The sequence below is a fragment of the Zonotrichia leucophrys genome, chromosome 24 (genome assembly GCF_028769735.1).
Source record: "Zonotrichia leucophrys gambelii isolate GWCS_2022_RI chromosome 24, RI_Zleu_2.0, whole genome shotgun sequence".
Lineage (NCBI taxonomy): Eukaryota > Metazoa > Chordata > Aves > Passeriformes > Passerellidae > Zonotrichia > Zonotrichia leucophrys.
This window is the reverse complement of record NC_088193.1, coordinates 5,047,433-5,066,224: the sequence shown is the minus strand read 5'-3', so window position 1 is coordinate 5,066,224 and position 18,792 is coordinate 5,047,433. Positions and strand designations below refer to the sequence as shown.

The 18,792-nt window shown below is 50.4% G+C and overlaps 1 protein-coding gene across 11 annotated transcripts in view; it reads left to right on the top strand.

Annotated features, from left to right (window-relative positions):
- Positions 1-18,792, top strand: part of LOC135457426 (protein CEPU-1) — a 391,621-nt gene that overhangs the window by 346,345 nt on the left and 26,484 nt on the right. For all 11 annotated transcript variants that reach the window (XM_064731994.1, XM_064731998.1, XM_064731997.1 and 8 more), the window contains one exon: positions 17,246-17,371. In XM_064731994.1, coding sequence (XP_064588064.1) covers positions 17,246-17,371 — 126 coding nt within the window. The remainder of the gene's footprint in view (positions 1-17,245; positions 17,372-18,792) is intronic.

The window sequence follows — 18,792 nt, the reverse complement described above, 5'->3', positions numbered from 1 at the left end:
TATACTGTGGAAGAGTTTGCTCTGGGCTCACATTCTGCCCTTGCTGCAGCTTCAGGGTGCCCCAGTTTCATGTCTCTGCTGCTGCTGGATGGAGCCAGGCACGCTGCATCCCACTGGGGGTGTGTCCCACCATGCTGCTCCTTCCTGGAGCTTGTGGATGAGCCCACTGGTGTAAAGAGAGGGAGGGGTGGAAAGGTGAACAGTGCTTGAGTGAGTTCACATTGTTAGAAGGAGGGCAACTTGGTAATAGGGAGTTTGGGATGAAGGGAAGTCATAGAATCCCAGAGTGGTTTGGGTAGGAAGGGAGTTTAAAGACCCCTAGTTCCATCCCCTGCCATGGGCAGGGACACCTTCCACTATCCCAGGCTGCTCCAAGCCCTGTCCAACCTGGTCTTGGACATTTCCAGGGATGGGGCAGCCACAGCTTCTCTGGGCAACCTTGACCAGGACCCCACCACCCTCATTTTAAAAACCATCTTTCTTATATCTACTCTACATAAAACTTTTTCAATTTCAAGCCATTCCCCTCCAGGCTTGCCTGGCACCCCAGCAATGAAGTGGGGCCAGGCATTGCCAGAGTCATGGGAGGATGTATCCTGTTCCCAAGGAGAAATAATTGGCAGGAGACTGGAGCAGAGGAGAAGGAAGATCCAGTGATTCACAGGACACACAGACCAGTTGAATTTCCTTCCTGTTTTTCTTCCTCGCGTACACCCAGGCTGTGGTGTAATTCTAATTCCTGTTTGTGTCCCGTCCTGTTTGTCACTGGGTTCCTGACAGAGTCCTTTGTGGTCCCCTTTGATGTCCCATGCCTCAGTGCTGGGGGCATTCCCACCTCTGACATCCCTGTGGCTCCATTATTTCCACCCTCCCTGGCTCAGCTGTGTGCACTGCTGTGGCAGCGAGGAGAGCTCTGTGGAACTCTCTCTGCTACTCCCTCAGAGCTGCGGAGGTCACCCTCGCATCACCCCTCTTCTAGAAAACAAGAGTCTGCTCCTCTTTGAGCCTTTCTGAGCACGCGAGCTCCCAGCAGCCCTGTTCACCCAACCTCTCCAAAGGCTTTCAGGAGGAGGTCACCCGCCTCACCCAGAGCCATTCAAGAGTGACTCTGCTAATCCCTTCTGCGGAGCGGGTGAATCCAGGAGGCCAGCGGCGCCGGCAGCTCTCCAGGCAGGGAGGACTGAGGTTGGGGAAGATGAAACAGAAGAGCCTTATAAATATGAGTGTCTGGCAAAAGATTTTGAGAATATAGAAACTATAAGCGAGATTGAAATGAAAGCAAGGTTTGAGATACCTTAGTTACTGAACAACTGGAAAACAATGGTGGGGCTGGCTGAAGGTGATCCCCTTTTGATGAAACAACACCCTCTGCTTGCAGACAGCTCCGAGGGTCAGAGCAGACCCTACAGCTTGGCAGAAGGGGCCCAAAGAGGAGTTTTTAGGGTTTAAAATGTAACACAGTATGGTAATGTAATGATTCTTATAGGCTGTATGTAAATGCTATAGGATTTGTATGTTGTACTAGATTGGTTAGTGAGAATCAGAATATTCAGCAGAGAAGAAGATTTATTGTATTGTAACAGGAACCTCACTCTCTTATGCTCTTACTCTCTTGCCCTTTTACTCTCTTACCCTCTCATCCTCTCTCCCCCTCTCTTCTCTCGGGCCTGCTCTGAGCTGTGGCTGGCAGCTCCCAGCAGGGCCCTGCACCCAGGCCCTTTGCAATAAACCCCAAATTCCTAGACCTGGCTTCAGAGATCTCTCCTCTCTGTCCATCCCGACCGTCCTACCCCCTGACGCTCCTACAGACTGCAGCTGTGTGTGTCTCTCCAGATGTGCAGCACGTCCCTTCCTTCCCCATGGATTTACCAGCCAAAGGGGTGGCACAGCAGCACCCAGGATATGTGTAGGGTACTCCCACTGCCGCCTGCGGTTTCCAGAGGAGTGCTGTGATAAAGCCGGTGGGGGTTTAATGAGGTCACTGCAGTTTAATGTTACTGCAGTAATCTCTTTTGTTTTACTACATTAAAATATTTGTGGTGGAACGGTTGGACCACTGTAATGCGATATCGCTACCTTAATGTTATTGTTGCCATGGCGACACTAATGGCAGCTCAATAACATTATTGCAATTTAATCTTACGACAATAAAATTAAGGGTAGAACAGTGAGACCCCGGCTCTGTAATGTTACTACAGTAACAGCATTGTTATCGTAGCCGCGGGAGCGGAGTCAGCCCGCTGTAGTGTAACGCTGGTGCCGGCGCTTTGTTGTTACTACAGGAGCAGGAGCATCCACGAAAATCGCAGCAGGGGATGAATGGGAGGAGACGTCACCGGTGCGCCGGTGCTACTGCTACCCCGGGGCTGTCAACATGGGGAGGTCATGCTGTAATCCCATCACTTATTCATCTAATTCCTCAATTGTGGTGTTTTTATCGGGGTCTGTCCTCTTCTCCCTCCGTTGCTGGAGCTCTTTGGAGCGGGTCTGTTGTTTTAGCGGCAGTAACTCTGCAGGGAAGGATTTAAAGCGCTGCCTCCATCTAGTTCCAGATCCTTCTGCCTGGCGTTTTATAGCATGTGGCTGTTATGGAGTGATAACGTTTTATATTTATATGTCATCTTTCAATGTGAAGGATCCTAGCACAAGCTACAAATTACTGCCGTGCTGCAGGGCCAGGCAGACAACCCGGCACACAGAGTGTGCCAGAGGAGGGGTTTCATCCAAGGGCACTGATTCCTGTGCAAGTGAGAGTCTCCTTTGCCTAGAGGATTTATCCAGAGTCCCCAGACTTTGTGAGGTGGGGCACAGATCTTTGTGCACCCTAAGCCATGTGCCCCAAGAAGCACCTGCCATCACTGGCATGGGTATGGGCAAAATTCCTCCTTTCCTGGCTGGCAGCATTGTATCAGGGCTGGAAAGGCATGGGGGGACAAGGCGCAGGTGACATCTCTGTTCCATGCAGGGGCTCGCTGCAGTTTTCTCCAGCCTCCAGGGGAGGGAGGCAGAGCTGCTGATCTGTCCCGAGCATCGCAGAGCTCCCCTCATCCCGCCCAGACCCAGAGCTCCTGGGGATGCACACTTGCCATGCCCAGAGCCGTGTGCTTTTGGCTGAGGGATGTGCCCAGGGATTTATGCTTGTCATGCCCAGGGATGCGCATTTTCTGTGCCTGGTGATTCGTGATTGTTTTGCCTGGGTACGAGCTCTTGCTGTGCTCAGAGATGGGCACTTTTTGCCAAGAGATGCAGGTTTGTTGTGCCCAGGGATGCATTCCTGATGTGCCCATAGATGCAGGTTTTCCATGGTCAGGGATGCACTCTTGCTGCCCTCAGGGATGTTGGCTTGCTGTGCCCGGGGATGCACAGTTTTAGTGACCAGAGATGCACTCCTGCTGTGCTCAGGGATGCAGGTTTGCCCTTACTAAGGATGTATGGTGTGTGCTCAGGGATGCAGGTTTGCCATTCCCAGGGCTGTGTGGTTTGTGCCCAGGGATGCAGGTTTGCCATTCCCAGAGATGCAGGTTTGCCATTTGTAGGGATGTGTGGTTTTTACCCAGGGATGCAGGTTTGCCATTCCCAGGGATGTGTGGTTTGTGTCCAGGGATGCAGGTTTGCTATTCCCAGGGATGCAGGTTTGCCATTCCCAGGGATGTGTGGTTTATGCCCAGGGATGCAGTTTGCCATTCCCAGGGATGCACTCCTGCCATGCCCAAGACCTGTGCTTGCCATGCTCAGGGATGCACGTTTGCTGTGCCGCCCCACCTGTCAGCCATGCTTCGTGCCCCAATTGCCCACTTGCCCACCTGAACTGTGCACCTGCTCAGCAGGCAGGAGTTTCCCTCTGCTTTTAGCCCCTGTGCTCCCTCCCAGCTCCTCAGATGTCCATCCCCAGTCAGCTCTTTGGCACCTGAACCTGGGGGTGTTGCTGCTTGCCCGTGTTCCTCCAGCCCAGCCCAGTCTGGGCCTGCTCAGTGCAGCAGCTGCTCCGCTCCCCTGGTGCCTCAGCATTTGTTCTCTCTCCATGAGTGTTTGGATTCTGACCACCGCAGTAATTCCTTGTTTGTCCTTTAATAAAAGACCCGTGAGCTCCCCTTGACATGGGAGCTGGAATCGCTGGGACCTGGGGCGTCCTGTGTGCCAGCTCTTTGTGGCAATCTGGTTCCACATCCATCCTGCCAACCCTGCTCCTCTGGGGGTTACTTGTTTGAAAACATGAGCAGCAGCTCATCTCCCATTCACTGTTTTTCTCCATCATTTGCTTTATTAAATATTGATTTTCTGTTGCATTATTAAACCTTAAGTCCTGAGCATAAATTCAGAGTTGATACTTTAATCTGGCTCTTCTTTTTGGCCTTTAAAACTGATTTTTCTGGCCAGTCTCTCTGGAGGCGAGTCCAGAAGCAAAAACCTGTTGCAGAGGCTTGGGGAGTCAGAGGATGAAGCAAAGGGCTCTTCCCAAGATATTTTTGTCTGTTTGGTGTAGTCTTTGCCATGAAGGTGGCATCCATGGGGATCCTGGCCTGCAATCCTGCACAGACCTTGAGGGAAAGGAGGTTGGGGAGGAATCAGCCAAGATTTTTCAGGGAATTTTGTACATTACTGGCAGCCGGAAGGATATAGCCCTCTCTTTTTTTGGTAGCACAGAGAGATTGCAATCTGGAATGGGAATTTAGCCTGGAGCCACTACGTGGGCAGGGTGGCAGTGAGGCATCCAGCCTTCCACGTGCCTGGCTCTGCTCCCTAGAGTTTGCTGCCTTGCTCTGCCAAAATTGCCCTGCTTGGGAGCAGGACTCCGCTGAGGACAGGAGCCACAGATGGCAATGCCTTGTCCTAAATGCGTTCCCAGCTCCTGAGTGGTGCTGCACAAATCTGTGTTATTTTACCCTACAAATCCTCAGTAAAAAACCAATAAATGTCCTTGGCCAAAGCTGCAGGCAAAGCCAGATGAATGTGCATGGTAGAAAGGCACCAACAAGGCAGGAGCAGTTCAAGTGGGCACCAGCACATCCTTGATGGCCACTGTGGGTAGCTCTGACCCCCAGTGAGACCCCTGCTCCCCTCCCATTCCCTATCAGAGAGCTGCATGCTGCCAGCTGCTGCCAAACCCCATGCTGCCAGCAACCAGGTGTCTGAACATACTTCCAGAGCCAAGAGAGCTCCTCAGCCAAAAGGGAGGAGGGGAAAGCAGTGTGGCAGCACCGGCAGGTTCAGGAGGATAAAAAAAAATTTGAAAAAATTAAGAAAATTAGAGAAGAAAAAAGGCAGAGGGAGGTTTGCAAACGGCTTTTGGATCCCCCATCCAAACGGGGCACGGAACCTGTGCCTGGCAGCTGCTGTGCTGAGCAGTGATTTAAAAGCAGACTCCCAGCAGCAGGGAAAGAGGCAGAGGGGGAAGCAGATGTGAACACAATGCTGGAGATAAAGGAGAGGCCAAGGGAACAGCTGCCAAAAAACTGCTGGGCCCTGCCACCTCCGAGGGCTAGAGAACCTCCAGCAAATATCCCCAGGCTTGAGGAAAGGCTGGGGGGAGGTCACTGGGAGAATAAAGGGGGAAACTGGGTGGAAAATGTGGGGTTTTTCACACTGATCTTGCTTGGATTTTGAAGGAGAGGAGGGAAATGGGAAGAAGGAGCTGCATTGAAATCTGGAGAGAGATGCAATTTTGTTTTCTTTCTATTCTGGTGATGCAATGGAGAAGAAAGAAATTTAGAAAGACAAGGAGAAGCAGGAAGGGGAAAACAAAAAGGCAAGGATCTTTGTAAAAGATGTGGAAATGTGGTTGTTCAAATAAGATATTGAAATGTGGTCTTGATTTGTTTTGGTCTTGATGGGTTTTCCATGCCTGCTGTGAGACAGCAGTGAAACCCCTTTGTCCTCCAGAAAGGAGGTGAATTTGTTCCTTAGTCTGTGACTGGATCCCTGGAAGGGATCAGCATGGCCCCACTGCATGCAGGGGACAGGGTGGGGAGGTCTTCTTGTTTTAGGTGGATCCATACCCTCATACAGAAGGAATTGTGCCTTGTGAGGGTGCTGAGGCCCTGGCACAGAGAAGCTGCCCCATCCCTGGAAGTGTCCAAGTCCAGGTTTGACAGGGCTTGGAGCACCTTGGGACAGTGGAAGGTGTCCCTGTCCATGGCAGGGGGTGGGAATGAGATGACCTTTAATGTTCCTTTGAACCCAAACCACTCTGGGATTCTGTGATTTTTCATTTCTGGCTTACTGGTCCCAGTAGTAGAGATGCCCAAAAGATTTCAGCTCTCCTTTTTGGTAGCATTTTGTATAATTTCTTGGGTAGGATTTAGGACAAGGCAGGAGAGGCCACAGACCCTGTGCTGGTTTGCTGTCCTGTGTGAGATAAGATGAACAGGTCTCAATCCACCCTCCTCTCTGCCCAAGTCTCTGCCCACTGAGCCCCCCCCAGCCAAAAGACTCCCCAGTTTGTGCTCCAGGCTCTGCTTGCCTGGCCCAGCATTGACACAAGGCATCAACAGAGATGTCTCCTCCATGGTTTGCTGTCCTTGTAATCCCTCCTCCCCGCAGCCAGCCCGAGAGCTTCAGCCTTTGATCCTCTTCCTCTTTTGCAAACACTTCTCCCTGCTTGTGAAATTAAATCTCTCTCACAGTGATTTCCTTCCCTATCTTTTCTTTTTGGCCGAGTCTGTCTGAAATACTCTCTTTTTTTTTGCTCCTTCAGCAGCAGGGCTATATAATTGATGGCCTCGCCAAGCTTTCTGCACTGAACATTAAACCCTTCCTGCCTTGGCTCCGACCGGAGTTCATTACTTTCTGAAAAGCTCTGTTGTCTGTTTGTGCTCAGATGATTGTTGTTGTGGAGGGGAGGATGCTGTCGGCACAGAGAGAGGAGGAGGGGTTGGATTTGGCCAGGGCTGCTTTGTAATCAAATCTCTCTCCTTTTAGCAAATTTTTGAGTGAAAAAGGTCTCTTTTAGTAAAATTGAAATATGGTACCCTCCTGAAGCAGAAGCACAAAACTCAGGGTCTGAATTAGTGCAGCAAAAGGTTGTCTGGCTCTTGGGCTGGTGGGAGAACACTGCTTTGCAATATACCCCTGCTCAGCACTGGGCAGGAAGGAGCAGAGGCTGCTCCCATCATCTCAAGCTGATTTCCTGGGATAGGCATTTCCCAGGAACCTGCTGTGGTGATTCCTTCCAAGCTTCTGCATGCCAGGAGCTGCCCTGGGAAGGATGAGACCCACACAGTCCCTCCAGCACCGTGCTGTCCTCATCCTGGAGCTGGGGGTCACTCTATGTGTGTGTGTGTGGTTTTACATGGTGCAAATCCTTTCTGCACATTTTGGCATTTCCTGGCAAGACCAAGTGGTGCTTTCTGTGCTTTGCCCTACGCCAACAACGCTCCTGGCTCCCCGTCTACCTCCATGGGCTTTCCGCACTTAAAACACAGCAAGGCTGAGGTGATTACAAGGATTGGAGATGCAGTGACACTTCCCTGCCAACAAGTAATTGATTTATTAAAGACATTACAATACATTCATGGTTGAGCGTGAGAGTTTCCTTTGAACTGGCTCAGAAATCCGAGGGGATTGTGCCTGGTTTGCGAGGGACCGCGGGCAGAATAAATCTGGGCTCCCCCATCGCCTCCCCCCCGCGCTGCCACAATTTCATTTCCCTTTGACTGGCGCGAGTAAATATCACAGCTCGACAACTCCAGTCCAGTGACTGGTGTGATCCAATTTAATAGCATTTAAAAATTCAAAGTGATTGTTAGCCAAATGGAAATGTAAGATTTCATACCCAGCCTGCCTTGGGGAGGAAAGGGAGAATTAGGGAGGGTGCGGGGGATGTAGACAAATGGACTAGATAAAAAATAATGGAAAGTAACTTAATTAAGAGGCTCGAGTCAAGTTAAAAACAGTAATGATTTTGAATCGGAGAACCACAGGTATTAAAAATGAAAGGGAAAGAGGAAAGAAAGGAAAGGAAAGTGTGGATAAAAAGCCTCCAAAATGATTAAATGGGAGGAAAAAGAGGCATAGGAAGAATGGGGTAAAAATAGTCCATCCATGTAAAGTAGGAGCACATGGGGAATAGATGGTGCTGGTGATGAGGCTGGGCATTAGGAAGACAAATAGGGAAATTAAGGATGCTCTGGCGGGGATAATTCCCTGTGGCTTTTCTGGCATTCTCGGAGGCACGAGTGTGGCCGAGAAGAAGGCTCGAGGGCTTTGTTTAGGAGGAACAGGAAATGAAGGAGCAGTCCTAATGGGAAAGGAGAGCAGCCCCCGCGTTCTCCAGGCACATCAATATCCTTCCCTTGTGGGACCATCGCTCCCTGCTTTTCCTCTGCTTTTAGCTCTCTCAAATGTTGCTTGGTTGGGTTGAAATTGGCGATTGGAATTTTAATTGCCCCTTTATGTACAGGGATACACAGCTGTGTCTCGGCGGCCTGATGACTGATTCTTAACTGTGGAGCTCTCATTCCATGCAGCCCGATGGAAATACCTGCCCTGGCAGCCACCCTCACTCTCCCTGTGCCTTTTTAACGTGGTTTTCCAAGCTCCACAGAGCCTGAGAGGCAGGTGCTGCAGAGCGTTGATCTGAACAGGCACTTCTGGCCCATTTGATCTTTGGATCCCATTTCTCCATCCGTGAAGGGGAGTAATAACGCTCCCTTATCTCCCAGAGTTTGGACGATAGGGATAAACCACATTTGAAGGTTTGGGAAGGACAGTGAGCATCATCCCACTGACTCTGGGTCGTTGGTATTTGCACTCCTGCTTGTTCCTGGCACCTTTGGCCAAGCTTTGGGTTGGTCCCCTGGGCTTGGGGAAGCTGTGAGTTGGCCTAGAAATGTGCCTTGGGATAGGATGAGGAACCAGAAATATTCCATGGGAGGGGTGAACAAGGCTGGGGGGGCTCTTGGAGCCCAACAGGAGAGATTGAAAAAGCAGGGATGTAAGGAAATGGCTAAGAGGAGTAAGGAATGGATCAGGGCATCTTTGGGAAGGTAGGCCTGCCTCCGTTGGAGTGATGCATTAGTCACAAAAGATGTGTTCCCATGGGGATAGGAGGAGTGGCAGCACATGGAGGCATGGATCACCTCACCTGTGGTTCATTTTGAACTGCTGGACCTTGCTGACCTCCCACTTCACGAGCTTTGTTCTCCCACTTCACAAGCTTTGTTCTCCACTCTGTTCTCCCAGACAAACAGTCTGGGCATAAGTAGCAGCCTCCAGACCACCTAATCAGACAATAACAGGGCTGTGCTCCCTGCCTGATCCATTAATTTTTAGCTGTTGTCAAAGGCAAAGATGGGAAGAAGCCTAAGCAGAAGTAAAAGCCCTGTCTGGAGCACGAGGGCACCTGGAAGAGCTGGAGCTCAGGAAGGATGGGAGGAAAGGGAACAGGCAGTGCTGGCAATGGAGGGATGTAAATAGATAAATGAGACAAAAAGGGCATGGATAGACTCAGAAGATCCAAATAAACTCAATCAAAACTTGGGACTTCCGCATGGTTCCACATTAACACGACGAATCTCAGTGGTTTTTGAAGTAAAGGCACCGGGTCCAGCGAGGCATTTGGGGAAGCACAGCTCATCCTCCTGCGGGGGTGGGAGAGCTGTGTGCTCCGCCTGGGCACGGGCTGGCAGCTCCTCGAATTAGCTGAGTGTCAGGGTGGAAGTGTAATCACAAACACTTTGTGCTCCAGCCCTGGGAGAGGGAACATGAGAGCGAGAGAGCCGAGATAAGAACAAATATGCAAGAGCATAGTGTGTTTTTAATGGAAGGGAGATTTATTTCTCTCTGTGTCTTTTTAAGCCTCTAGATAGATCATAAAAAAACCCAGCCCAACCCACACACAACCTGTCTGCCTAAAATAGCTGAAATGTAATTTAAAGAGCATCATTTTAACTAATACTTCACTTCAGAGACACCTGCCCTATATTCATTGGAGATGCAGGCTGCATTAGAGCATCTGATTTATCTTTGGAAAGGATGCTTGAGCTCCTTTGTTCCTGTCAGGTCCTTTTTGAGGAGGAAAGTGGTACAGGGCAGTTTGGCTAGCTCAGCCCTTGGCGTGATGCCCACTCTGCATGGACAGAGGAGACAGGGAGAGCCCCCCGTGCTCTCCAGCAGCAGTGTGGGGAGCAGGAGGGGGGGGCATAGCCACTCTGGCTGGTTGTGGGGAGGGGAGCTGGGGGTTTGTGCAGGATTTAGCAGGACAGTGTGTGTTGATGGATCAGATGAGCAATATCATGGATATTTGCTGTCCATTGGAGATTCCAGGTTGGCTGGGAACAGCTGTTTGGAGGTACATCCACTTGAGACATGTCCTAAACTAGATCTGTGCAGCTGTCCCCATGGAGAAATGCCCCCCTGTCCAGTTCCTGTGGCCATTTGTGCTGGCTATCTTATAATTTCTTATGTTGTTGTCTTTTTCATGAGCCTGCAAGGATGAGAAATTCTTGTCATTACATTGATGGAGAGATGAGACCAAACGAGACCAAGGGCTTTGCCAGGAGCACTCTGGCAGAGCCAGCATGCATCCATCCTTCTCTGCACTTATTGACCCACAGTGAGAATGCTTTTCTATGATTAAAAATAAAGGAAATTCCACAAATCATGCTTTTCTCCCAGGGTGGAGGAAAGGATCCTCTGTTGGCCTGCATCCCCCAGCTCCCAGGCTGGTCCTAATCATCTCCAAGCTGGGGTCACCTATGGAGGATGAGGGAGTACAGGGATGAGTGTGAGGAAGGATGGGGAGAGGAGAGCTGCTGTGAAATCCCTCGCTCGCCCTTTCTGATCTGAAGTTCACTTGTAATATTTTCCCCGGCTCGGGTTGCTAATGCGTTTTGTTCTCCAGAGTGTGCGTGGCCCGGCTTCCCGCGCAGCCTTTAATTAGTTTCTGGATGATGACATCTCCGCCGAGAATCATCTCGTCGTGTCCCTCCGATCTTGGGGGGAGATAAAGGAATCTAATAAAGACATTCAGCATTTCGAGGTGATGGGTTTGACAAGCTTTGTATTAGCCACGAGTCGCGTTCAAACTTTCTGGGGTGCTGTCAGCACGCTCTGGCTCGTCCCCGCACAGGGATTTTCCCAAGGGTCTGATGGAGATTTCACTGGTACCCAGTAGAATGAGAGGAGCTGGGGACCCTGTGTCCCCTGAGCAGGGTGTGACAGAGTCACTGTCACTTTGATGGTCACCGTGGAGGCAGTTGTGAGAGAGGCTGTCGTGCCTTGAGCAGAGGTGTCAATAATGCTGGAAAAATGATGCAGGTGTCTTAAGGATTCGAGATCCTTCAATTTTCTGCCTTTCATGAGGCGTTGCTTGGCTTACAGGGGGAATCCCAGGTGGCTCGGGGTGCAAAAACTGGAAACTAGATCCGTGCAGCGTGTGTGGAGTTGAAAATGAGATCTGTCTAGACAGGGAGCTGAACTGCCAAACACTCCTTGTTTGGCTGCATTTCTTCATGGATAATAATGGAAAAACTTTGCTTTCATATCTTTCTTCTTGTTTTCTTTTCACTCAGCATCATTAGACTCATTTTAAAGGAGGCAAGGAAGTCCAGAGCTGTGCCACATCTTCCTTCAGGCATTGTAACATGAACACAGAACTCTCACAAACCTGACAGAGGGATTCTGCCTCCTCTTAAAGCTGCTCACTAATAGCCATACAAAGAAACTCTGGTTTGATTCCCCACAGGTGTGGGGCTTGGTGTTAGGTTTTTTCCTTCATTTTTTTGCTAGGAAAAATGATGCAGATCCCTTCAAAGTCCTGAAAACAGGGGAGTGAATCTAGTGAGGCAACATCCTGACTCCTTAGGGAGCTGCTCTTGATCCAGGCTCATGACCTGGACCCATCCAGAAATCAGGGAGAAATCCTTGTGCTCGAGCCCCGACTCTCCTATTGTGCCACGTTTATTGTGGTGTGTCCCTTGTTGACTGCAGTAGTAGTGCTGATTTATGCTGTCGTAAGTGGAATCAGATTGGGCTCCCTTTTGGCACTTAGCTATAAAGTTTGTCTGCAGAAACCCTGCTGTTTATGCGGTGAATTATACCCGCGTTCACAAATACTTTACTAATGAATGATTGGGAACGTCTTGTTTCCCCCTCCTCCTCTGAGTTATTATGATGCTGTGCTGTATAACCTGCTGCAGAGACGGGCGTAAAAAATCTCGTGTCCTCCAAGCTTCCCTGCAACAGGAGCTGCTACCTGGCTGGGAAATCATTTAGACACATTTCGGTGCCGTATGACACATCTCATTACGCCTCGCTTTAGAACGAGCAATTGTCATTAGTTATTTATTAATTGCTTATTAAGGTCGTTATGTATGTCCTCTTTGTTTCCAGCCTTCTTTCTTCATGGCTTGGGCTGCTGCCAGGTTTGTGAAGAGGGGGATCAGTCCCTTGGCGAAGCTGTGCTGAACCTGTGAAAGGGGTGGTGATGCCAATACGGGGTTCAGGCATCCCTGGGAAGCAGGATAGGCACCCCACAAGGGTTTTGTGTACAAACCTTTGTGACTGAGCAGGCTCTGAGGCTGTGTCTGCCCTTCCTCACACCTTTGGACAGGCTCAAAACAGCTCCTGATATGATGGAAGGACGATATGAAGGAAGGATGACATGATGGAAGTATGATATGACAGAAAGACAAAGCCCTCTCTGCTTTTCTCTTAACTATAATTGTGTTAGAGCAGCACAAACTGATTTAAAAGCCCATTATAATACACCTGTAATTGAAGGCACAGGGCTCTCAATTTGCTCCCTGAAGGCAGAAAGCTTTGGAACACAAAGGAGGGAGGAGGCACCATGGAGGTGGCAGCCAGCACTGCACCTTCTCCTGAGCTGGCAGCGACCAAGTGCTCTGGTTACACCCTGGAGGAGTCCTGGGGCTGGATGTTGGGTCCCCACCTTTGGCAGACCCTCAATTGCCCGAGAGTGGGTTTGGTTTGACTCAGCATTGCTCCGAGCAGGGATAGGACACCCAGGACTTCCCTTCACCCAATCCCAGTGGCAGCACCCTTGGCAGCAAACTCTGTAAAACACAGGGAAATCTGAGTGTGACAGCAGCAAGAAGCTGTTATGAGAAGCAGGAGAAGCGTCAGAAAGCTGCCAGTGCACATCACAGATCACCTGCAGAACGCAAGTCTGACTCTCCCTCTTTTTCTTTCTTCCAGACACTTTTATAGTTGTTCTTTGTTGTTTCCTTTGATCTGGAGCAGATGTTGCTCGTGCTGGAAGATGGAGGTTTGCATGTTTTATGAAAGGGAAGCAGGGCTGGGCTTACCAGGACAGCCACTCTCTCCCAGGCTGTGCCATGGGCTGAGACCCCTTGGCTGGGGCAAGCACCGGCTCTGCCTCACTCCTACATCAGAAAGGGTCTGCTGGTCTGGAGAGGTCCCATCTGTATTTCTGCACTGTTGCTTGGCTCCCAAAAATGTGTAGAAAGGGGGTAGTTAAGGTAAAAAATTGCAATTGCTCCTTGAAGAAGGAGTAGTCAACTTGGTGAGGCTCATTTGAAGTCCTCTTGCCAATCTGAGGTGGAGAGGTTGTTCCAGATGCACCCTCCACACAAACTGCTGTGTGGCTGAAATTTGGGGTGCTGGGGTATCAGGAGACAGAGGTGGACACAGGGGGTTAGGGAGAGGACAGCCTGGGCAAGCAGCACAGTCAGTACATGCCAGGAAGGTGGGTGGGGAGCTGATGATGATGGAAATGGAAGTGGCAGTGCCCAAGCAAGGAAGCAAAGCTGGTGATGTTTATACAGTTTGGGATGAGGTATAAAAGGCAGCTGGAGGAATAATCAGGGAGGGCCTCAGTGCTGCAGTGGGTGCCGTGGGAGAGGCAGCAGAGGAGGTGGCAGAAATGCCCGGGGAGCCCCACCACATTCCCAGGACGTGAAGATCTGTGTGCCGCCCTGCTGTGGGATGCAGGCATGGGATCTGTGAGCTGCACACCTGTGCTGGCAGGAGCGGGTGTTTGGAGGTGAAAGCAGAGCAGGGATATGTCTGTGCCAGTGGCAGGAGGGTGTCTGTGCGCCAGGGAATAGATGTGTGTCGGCAGGCACATATGCTTGGATCCAGAAAGACATCTATCACCTGCCTGAGCACCCTCGAACGTGCAGCTCACCATATGCTTTGGTTAAATATTTAAGCAAGCTGCTTTCTGTCCTGGGGACTCCTTGTGTGCACCACATTGGGGCGAGCTGGGGGCATGCCCAGGGCACCTGGTGGGGGCTGAGAGCACCCAAAGACCTTCCCCAGAGCTGTGGTGAAGATGGAGGGGGGAAAAAGAAAGAGTTGGATCAATAAAGCACCAGCCTGCCTGTGGGGAAATCTGTGCAGTGTCACCGGAGCAGCTTGGCCAACACTGCCATGTTTAATCATTCCCAAGCAAGAGAGATGCTGAACACAAAAGGACTGCCCGCAAGGAGAGGGTTCCCGCCTGGGAAGCCTGCATTTACTTAGCTTTATTTATTTATTCATTCCCAAAGGGGCACAGCTCCATCTGCGTCCTGCTTTCGGCACAGGAAATGTCTCCTCTGCCCCACTGCTGCAGAAATGCCAAGTGCTGGTGAAAGTCCTTTAATGCAGAGGGAATGGAAGTGCCAGTGACTGTTAAATAATATTCAATATATACTTGGATAATTTATTTATTAAGATTTCCCTCTCTAGTCTGGTAAAAGCCTTACAAACACCTGTTGTGTCTCTAGAAAGGCATTTGGAATAGTTTGTGCAGTAAAATATTCAAATATTTAATTAGCATACAATAACCACCGTGTTAAATCCTACCACTGCATAGACAATTCCAGACTTAGTTAACAGCTTCAGTGTCGTTTCTCTGGTTTGCTTCCCAGATGTTCTTGCCTCCTCTCATTCCAGATGGGCCACAGTAAATTGCAACTCCCTCAAAGTGTCCTGGGCTTGCCAAAGTATGGTGCACTTTTGCCCTGTTGCATGAGCAGTTTGAGCTGCTTTTTATAGAATTATAGAAAGTTTAGAGTTTAAAGGGACCTTAAAGACCCTCTAGTTCCATCCCCTGCCATGGGCAGGGACACCTTCCACTATCCCAGGCTGCTCCAAGCCCTTTCCATCTTGGCCTTGAACAGTTCCAGGGATGGGGCAGCCACAGCTTCTCTGGGCAACCTATGCCAAAACCTCACAACACTCATTGCAAAAAACTTATACCTGTTCTAAATCAACCCTCCTCAGGTTAAAGGCATTCCCCCTTGTCCCATCAATCAAAGCCAAGTTTAAATTGTTTTAATTATGTTTTATAACCTGGTCAGTTGATTTTTGTCTCTCGCCTGGGTAGGTAAAAGTGGGTCTGTGCAGTCCCAGAGTAGCAGTGTAAAGTCTGACTTGCTTTTTTTAAAGCCTCTGCAAAACAAGCTGAATTGGGTCGATGTGGATTCAGCAGTTAAAAACATCAGAAAGGTTCCTCTGTGATGCAGCAAACAGCGCATTAAAGATGATGGATATTGCTTTTGTTTTCTTGGGACTTAGAGCTGGAAGCTCTTGCTGCTTCCCAGGCAAAGGTGGGCGATCACTGCGCCTCCACTTGGCTCTTCCCACCTCTCTCTCCAAAATGACCATGGTAATACCCCCTTGGCCTGTTTTTGTTGTGGAGACCACACACTCTGTGTTTTTACAGCCCTGGCTGGCAGTCCCAGCCTCACCGGGAACACAGTGGGGCAGTCATAACGACGTTGTAATTAATTGCATCTCCTCAATGGACCTGGCCATGGGCTGAGCATTCCCAGCTCTGAGTGGTCCCATGAGGAATGTGCTGTCCCCTTAGTGACACTGAAGCATATTAATATTTTTTAGGTGTTGTCTATGTGCCCTCCAATGTCCTGCCCCAGAGCCCCCTCTGTCTGGGAGCAGCTGATCCAGAGCTGTTCTCCAGTGCATGATTAGCAGATTAGCCATCATGCCCAGAGCAGCAAAAAAATGAACTCCCAGAAGCCCTTCAAAACAGAGAATAATTCATTACCCACCTTGATTTCCACTTAAAATGTACTTTAACTACACTTCCAACTACAAACCCTAAATCACCATCATGTTCACAAAAAATCCATCATTTTTTATTTTATTGCACGGCACTGGCATGACATAATCCCTTCCAGAGCGTCTTGGAGTGCTTTACGGATCAATAAATTACTTACCTGCACAGCAGAGGCATTGCGTGCAAGGCCATTGCAGTCATTCCGCCTTGGCGCAGCCCAGGAGGGTGTGGGAGGTGGGGAGAGGCAGGGGAGGGAGCCCCAGGAGTGGGGTCCAAGTCAGGATTTGGGATTTGAGCCCCAGGAGTTGGGTCCAAGCCAGGATTTGGGGTGTTGGGCTGCAGCCCCACGTGGGGTGATGAATCTGGCTCTCCCAGCAAGGGTGGAAGGTGCAGGTGATTTGTGGCTCTCCTGCAAAGTGCTGCAGCAGGGTGCCAGTGCCTGCCAGGCTCTGGAGAAAGCCTGGAAATAAACCCAGGAAGGTGATAGTCTTTATTATATTCTGCAGGTGCAGGCTGATAACAGCAGGTGATGCTTTTCCCTCCTACATCCCCACCAGAAGATCTCCCAGCCCTCCCCAGCAGCCACATCGTGTCCTCTGCTCATGCAGCAGCAGGAGCTGAGTGCTCCCTGCTTGATCCTCATCCCTTCCCAGCCCCCTCCTCATCACCCCCATGCTGTACCTGTGTCCCCTCCTGTATCTGATTCACTCCTACATGCTCTGGATGGCTGTGCCATTGCAGGGGGATGTTTTTCATCCCCACAGAATTTCCCTCCCTTTGCAGGGTGGTCCACCTCAGAGGCTCCTCAGCAGATTCTCTCTTCATGCCCAGGTCCTCTTGGTGCTCCTGTGCTTGCAGGGACCTGGCAGAGAGGAAAAACTGCAGGAGTTTGAAGGAAACAATCATATTTCCTCAGGATGATGCAGCTCTGCTGGGAAGAGTTTGTCATGGCTAGGAGAACACAAGGAATGCTGGAAGTGGGGTAGGAAGAAGTACTGTCTCACACCACGGAGGAGTTTCTCGAGCCTCCCTAAAATGACTGAATCCCCTCTGGCTACAGTTTCTTCCCACTTCAGCTGTGTATTCTCTGCCCCCTCTTTTCCCTGTTTGTTCCTGCCAAGTCAGATGAGACTGATGGACTACTGCAAAAATTGTCAAAGCTGAGGGAGGATGGAAATTCAGCCTCCTTCACCCACAGTCTAAGATTTGAGTTGAAGCAGAACCAATTTAATTTTCCTTCTCCTCTTTGCATCATTGCAGTGTCTCCAAAAATCACCGAGATCTCTTCTGACATCTCCATCAACGAGGGTGGCAACGTCAGCCTCACCTGCATAGCCACGGGCAGGCCAGACCCAACAATCACCTGGAGACACATCTCACCCAAAGGTAAGAACCAAACATTACCTGAAATATTTTGGGAAGGGCACAGCACTCTTTATGAGTGGCTGGGGAGGGTTGGTGGCTCGTACTGTTGCCAGGAGAAGGTGAAATGCACCAAAATGATGTGACTCAACACAGGACTTGGTGATTTTGGTGGAGGAACATCCATCCTGGTGGTCTGAAAGAGGAGCTGATGGTTTTTGTCCTGTGGAGGACTGGCTGTAGGTGCCCGGTTGGGGTTGTTGTGCTTAGAGATTTATAGAATCAGGGAATACTCTCTGTTGGGAGACACAAGGATCGTGGAGTTCCTGCATGGGGCACTCACATTGCACGTTGAACGTGCTTGTCTGGCCATGTTTTGAAAATTTTTTCAGGCAATTCTTACAGGTTGCTTCAAAGGGGGATTGTAAATAGTGCAAATGAGCAGGAAAACACATGAAGCATTAATTGGTGGCCTTGTTAATTGGTAAGCAAACCCTCAGCAGAACTGTGTGGGTGTGACTGCTGGGAAGCAAATTCCCAGGCGTGCAGGACCGTATAATTTCAACCCCCTTTCCCAGCTGCTTTTTGGCACTTGTTTTGCGTTCTGCTGCCCTGTTATTCCCAGGCGGTTGCGGGGCTCTCGTGGGTGAGCCAGGGGTGAGATCCGGAGGCTCCGGCTGGGATGAGCCGTGCGGCCAAGCGGCAACGCCTGCCTCTGATCCTCTGATCCTGTCTAAGCGCTTCAGTTCCGCCTCAGAGTCCTGTTTCCCCTGGGGTTTTACCAACGTGGGCTGTTGTTCCAGACATCTGCCTCAAGCTCTCCTTGGGGATGCCTGGCCAGGCTGTCCGGCAGCCGAAGGAGCCGGCGCAGGGGCGGCAGTGGCGGATGGCGCCGTGGCTGCTCTGCCTGCCCAGCTCCTGACGAGGGCTGCGGTGTCTCGCTGCAGTTCCATTGATTTTTTGCTATTTGTCTGTGCTGGAGCAAATGGCTGGGCCAGATCCATCACACTGCAAAGCCCAGGCTGAGTGAGCTGAGATGGTGGCATCTCAGCCCCTTCCCTTGTCAGGAGCGTCTACAAACCATTCACCCAGAGCACATTTTGGCATATCCACTGTAGGTGGTCTTGCTTCTGAGCTGGTGGTTTTGTTCATGGTCTATGCTTCTGAGCTGGAGCGTTTGATCAGGGTCTTTGCATGGATCCATGTGCAGCTCCATTGATTTTTTGCTATTTGTCTGTGCTGGAGCAAACGGCTGGGCCAGATCCATCACTCTGCAAAGCCCAGGCTGAGTGAGCTGAGATGGTGGCATCTCAGCCCCTTCCCTTGTCAGGAGCGTCTACAAACCATTCACCCAGAGCACATTTTGGCATATCCACTGTAGGTGGTCTTGCTTCTGAGCTGGTGGTTTTGTTCATGGTCTGTGCTTCTGAGCTGGAGCCTTTGAT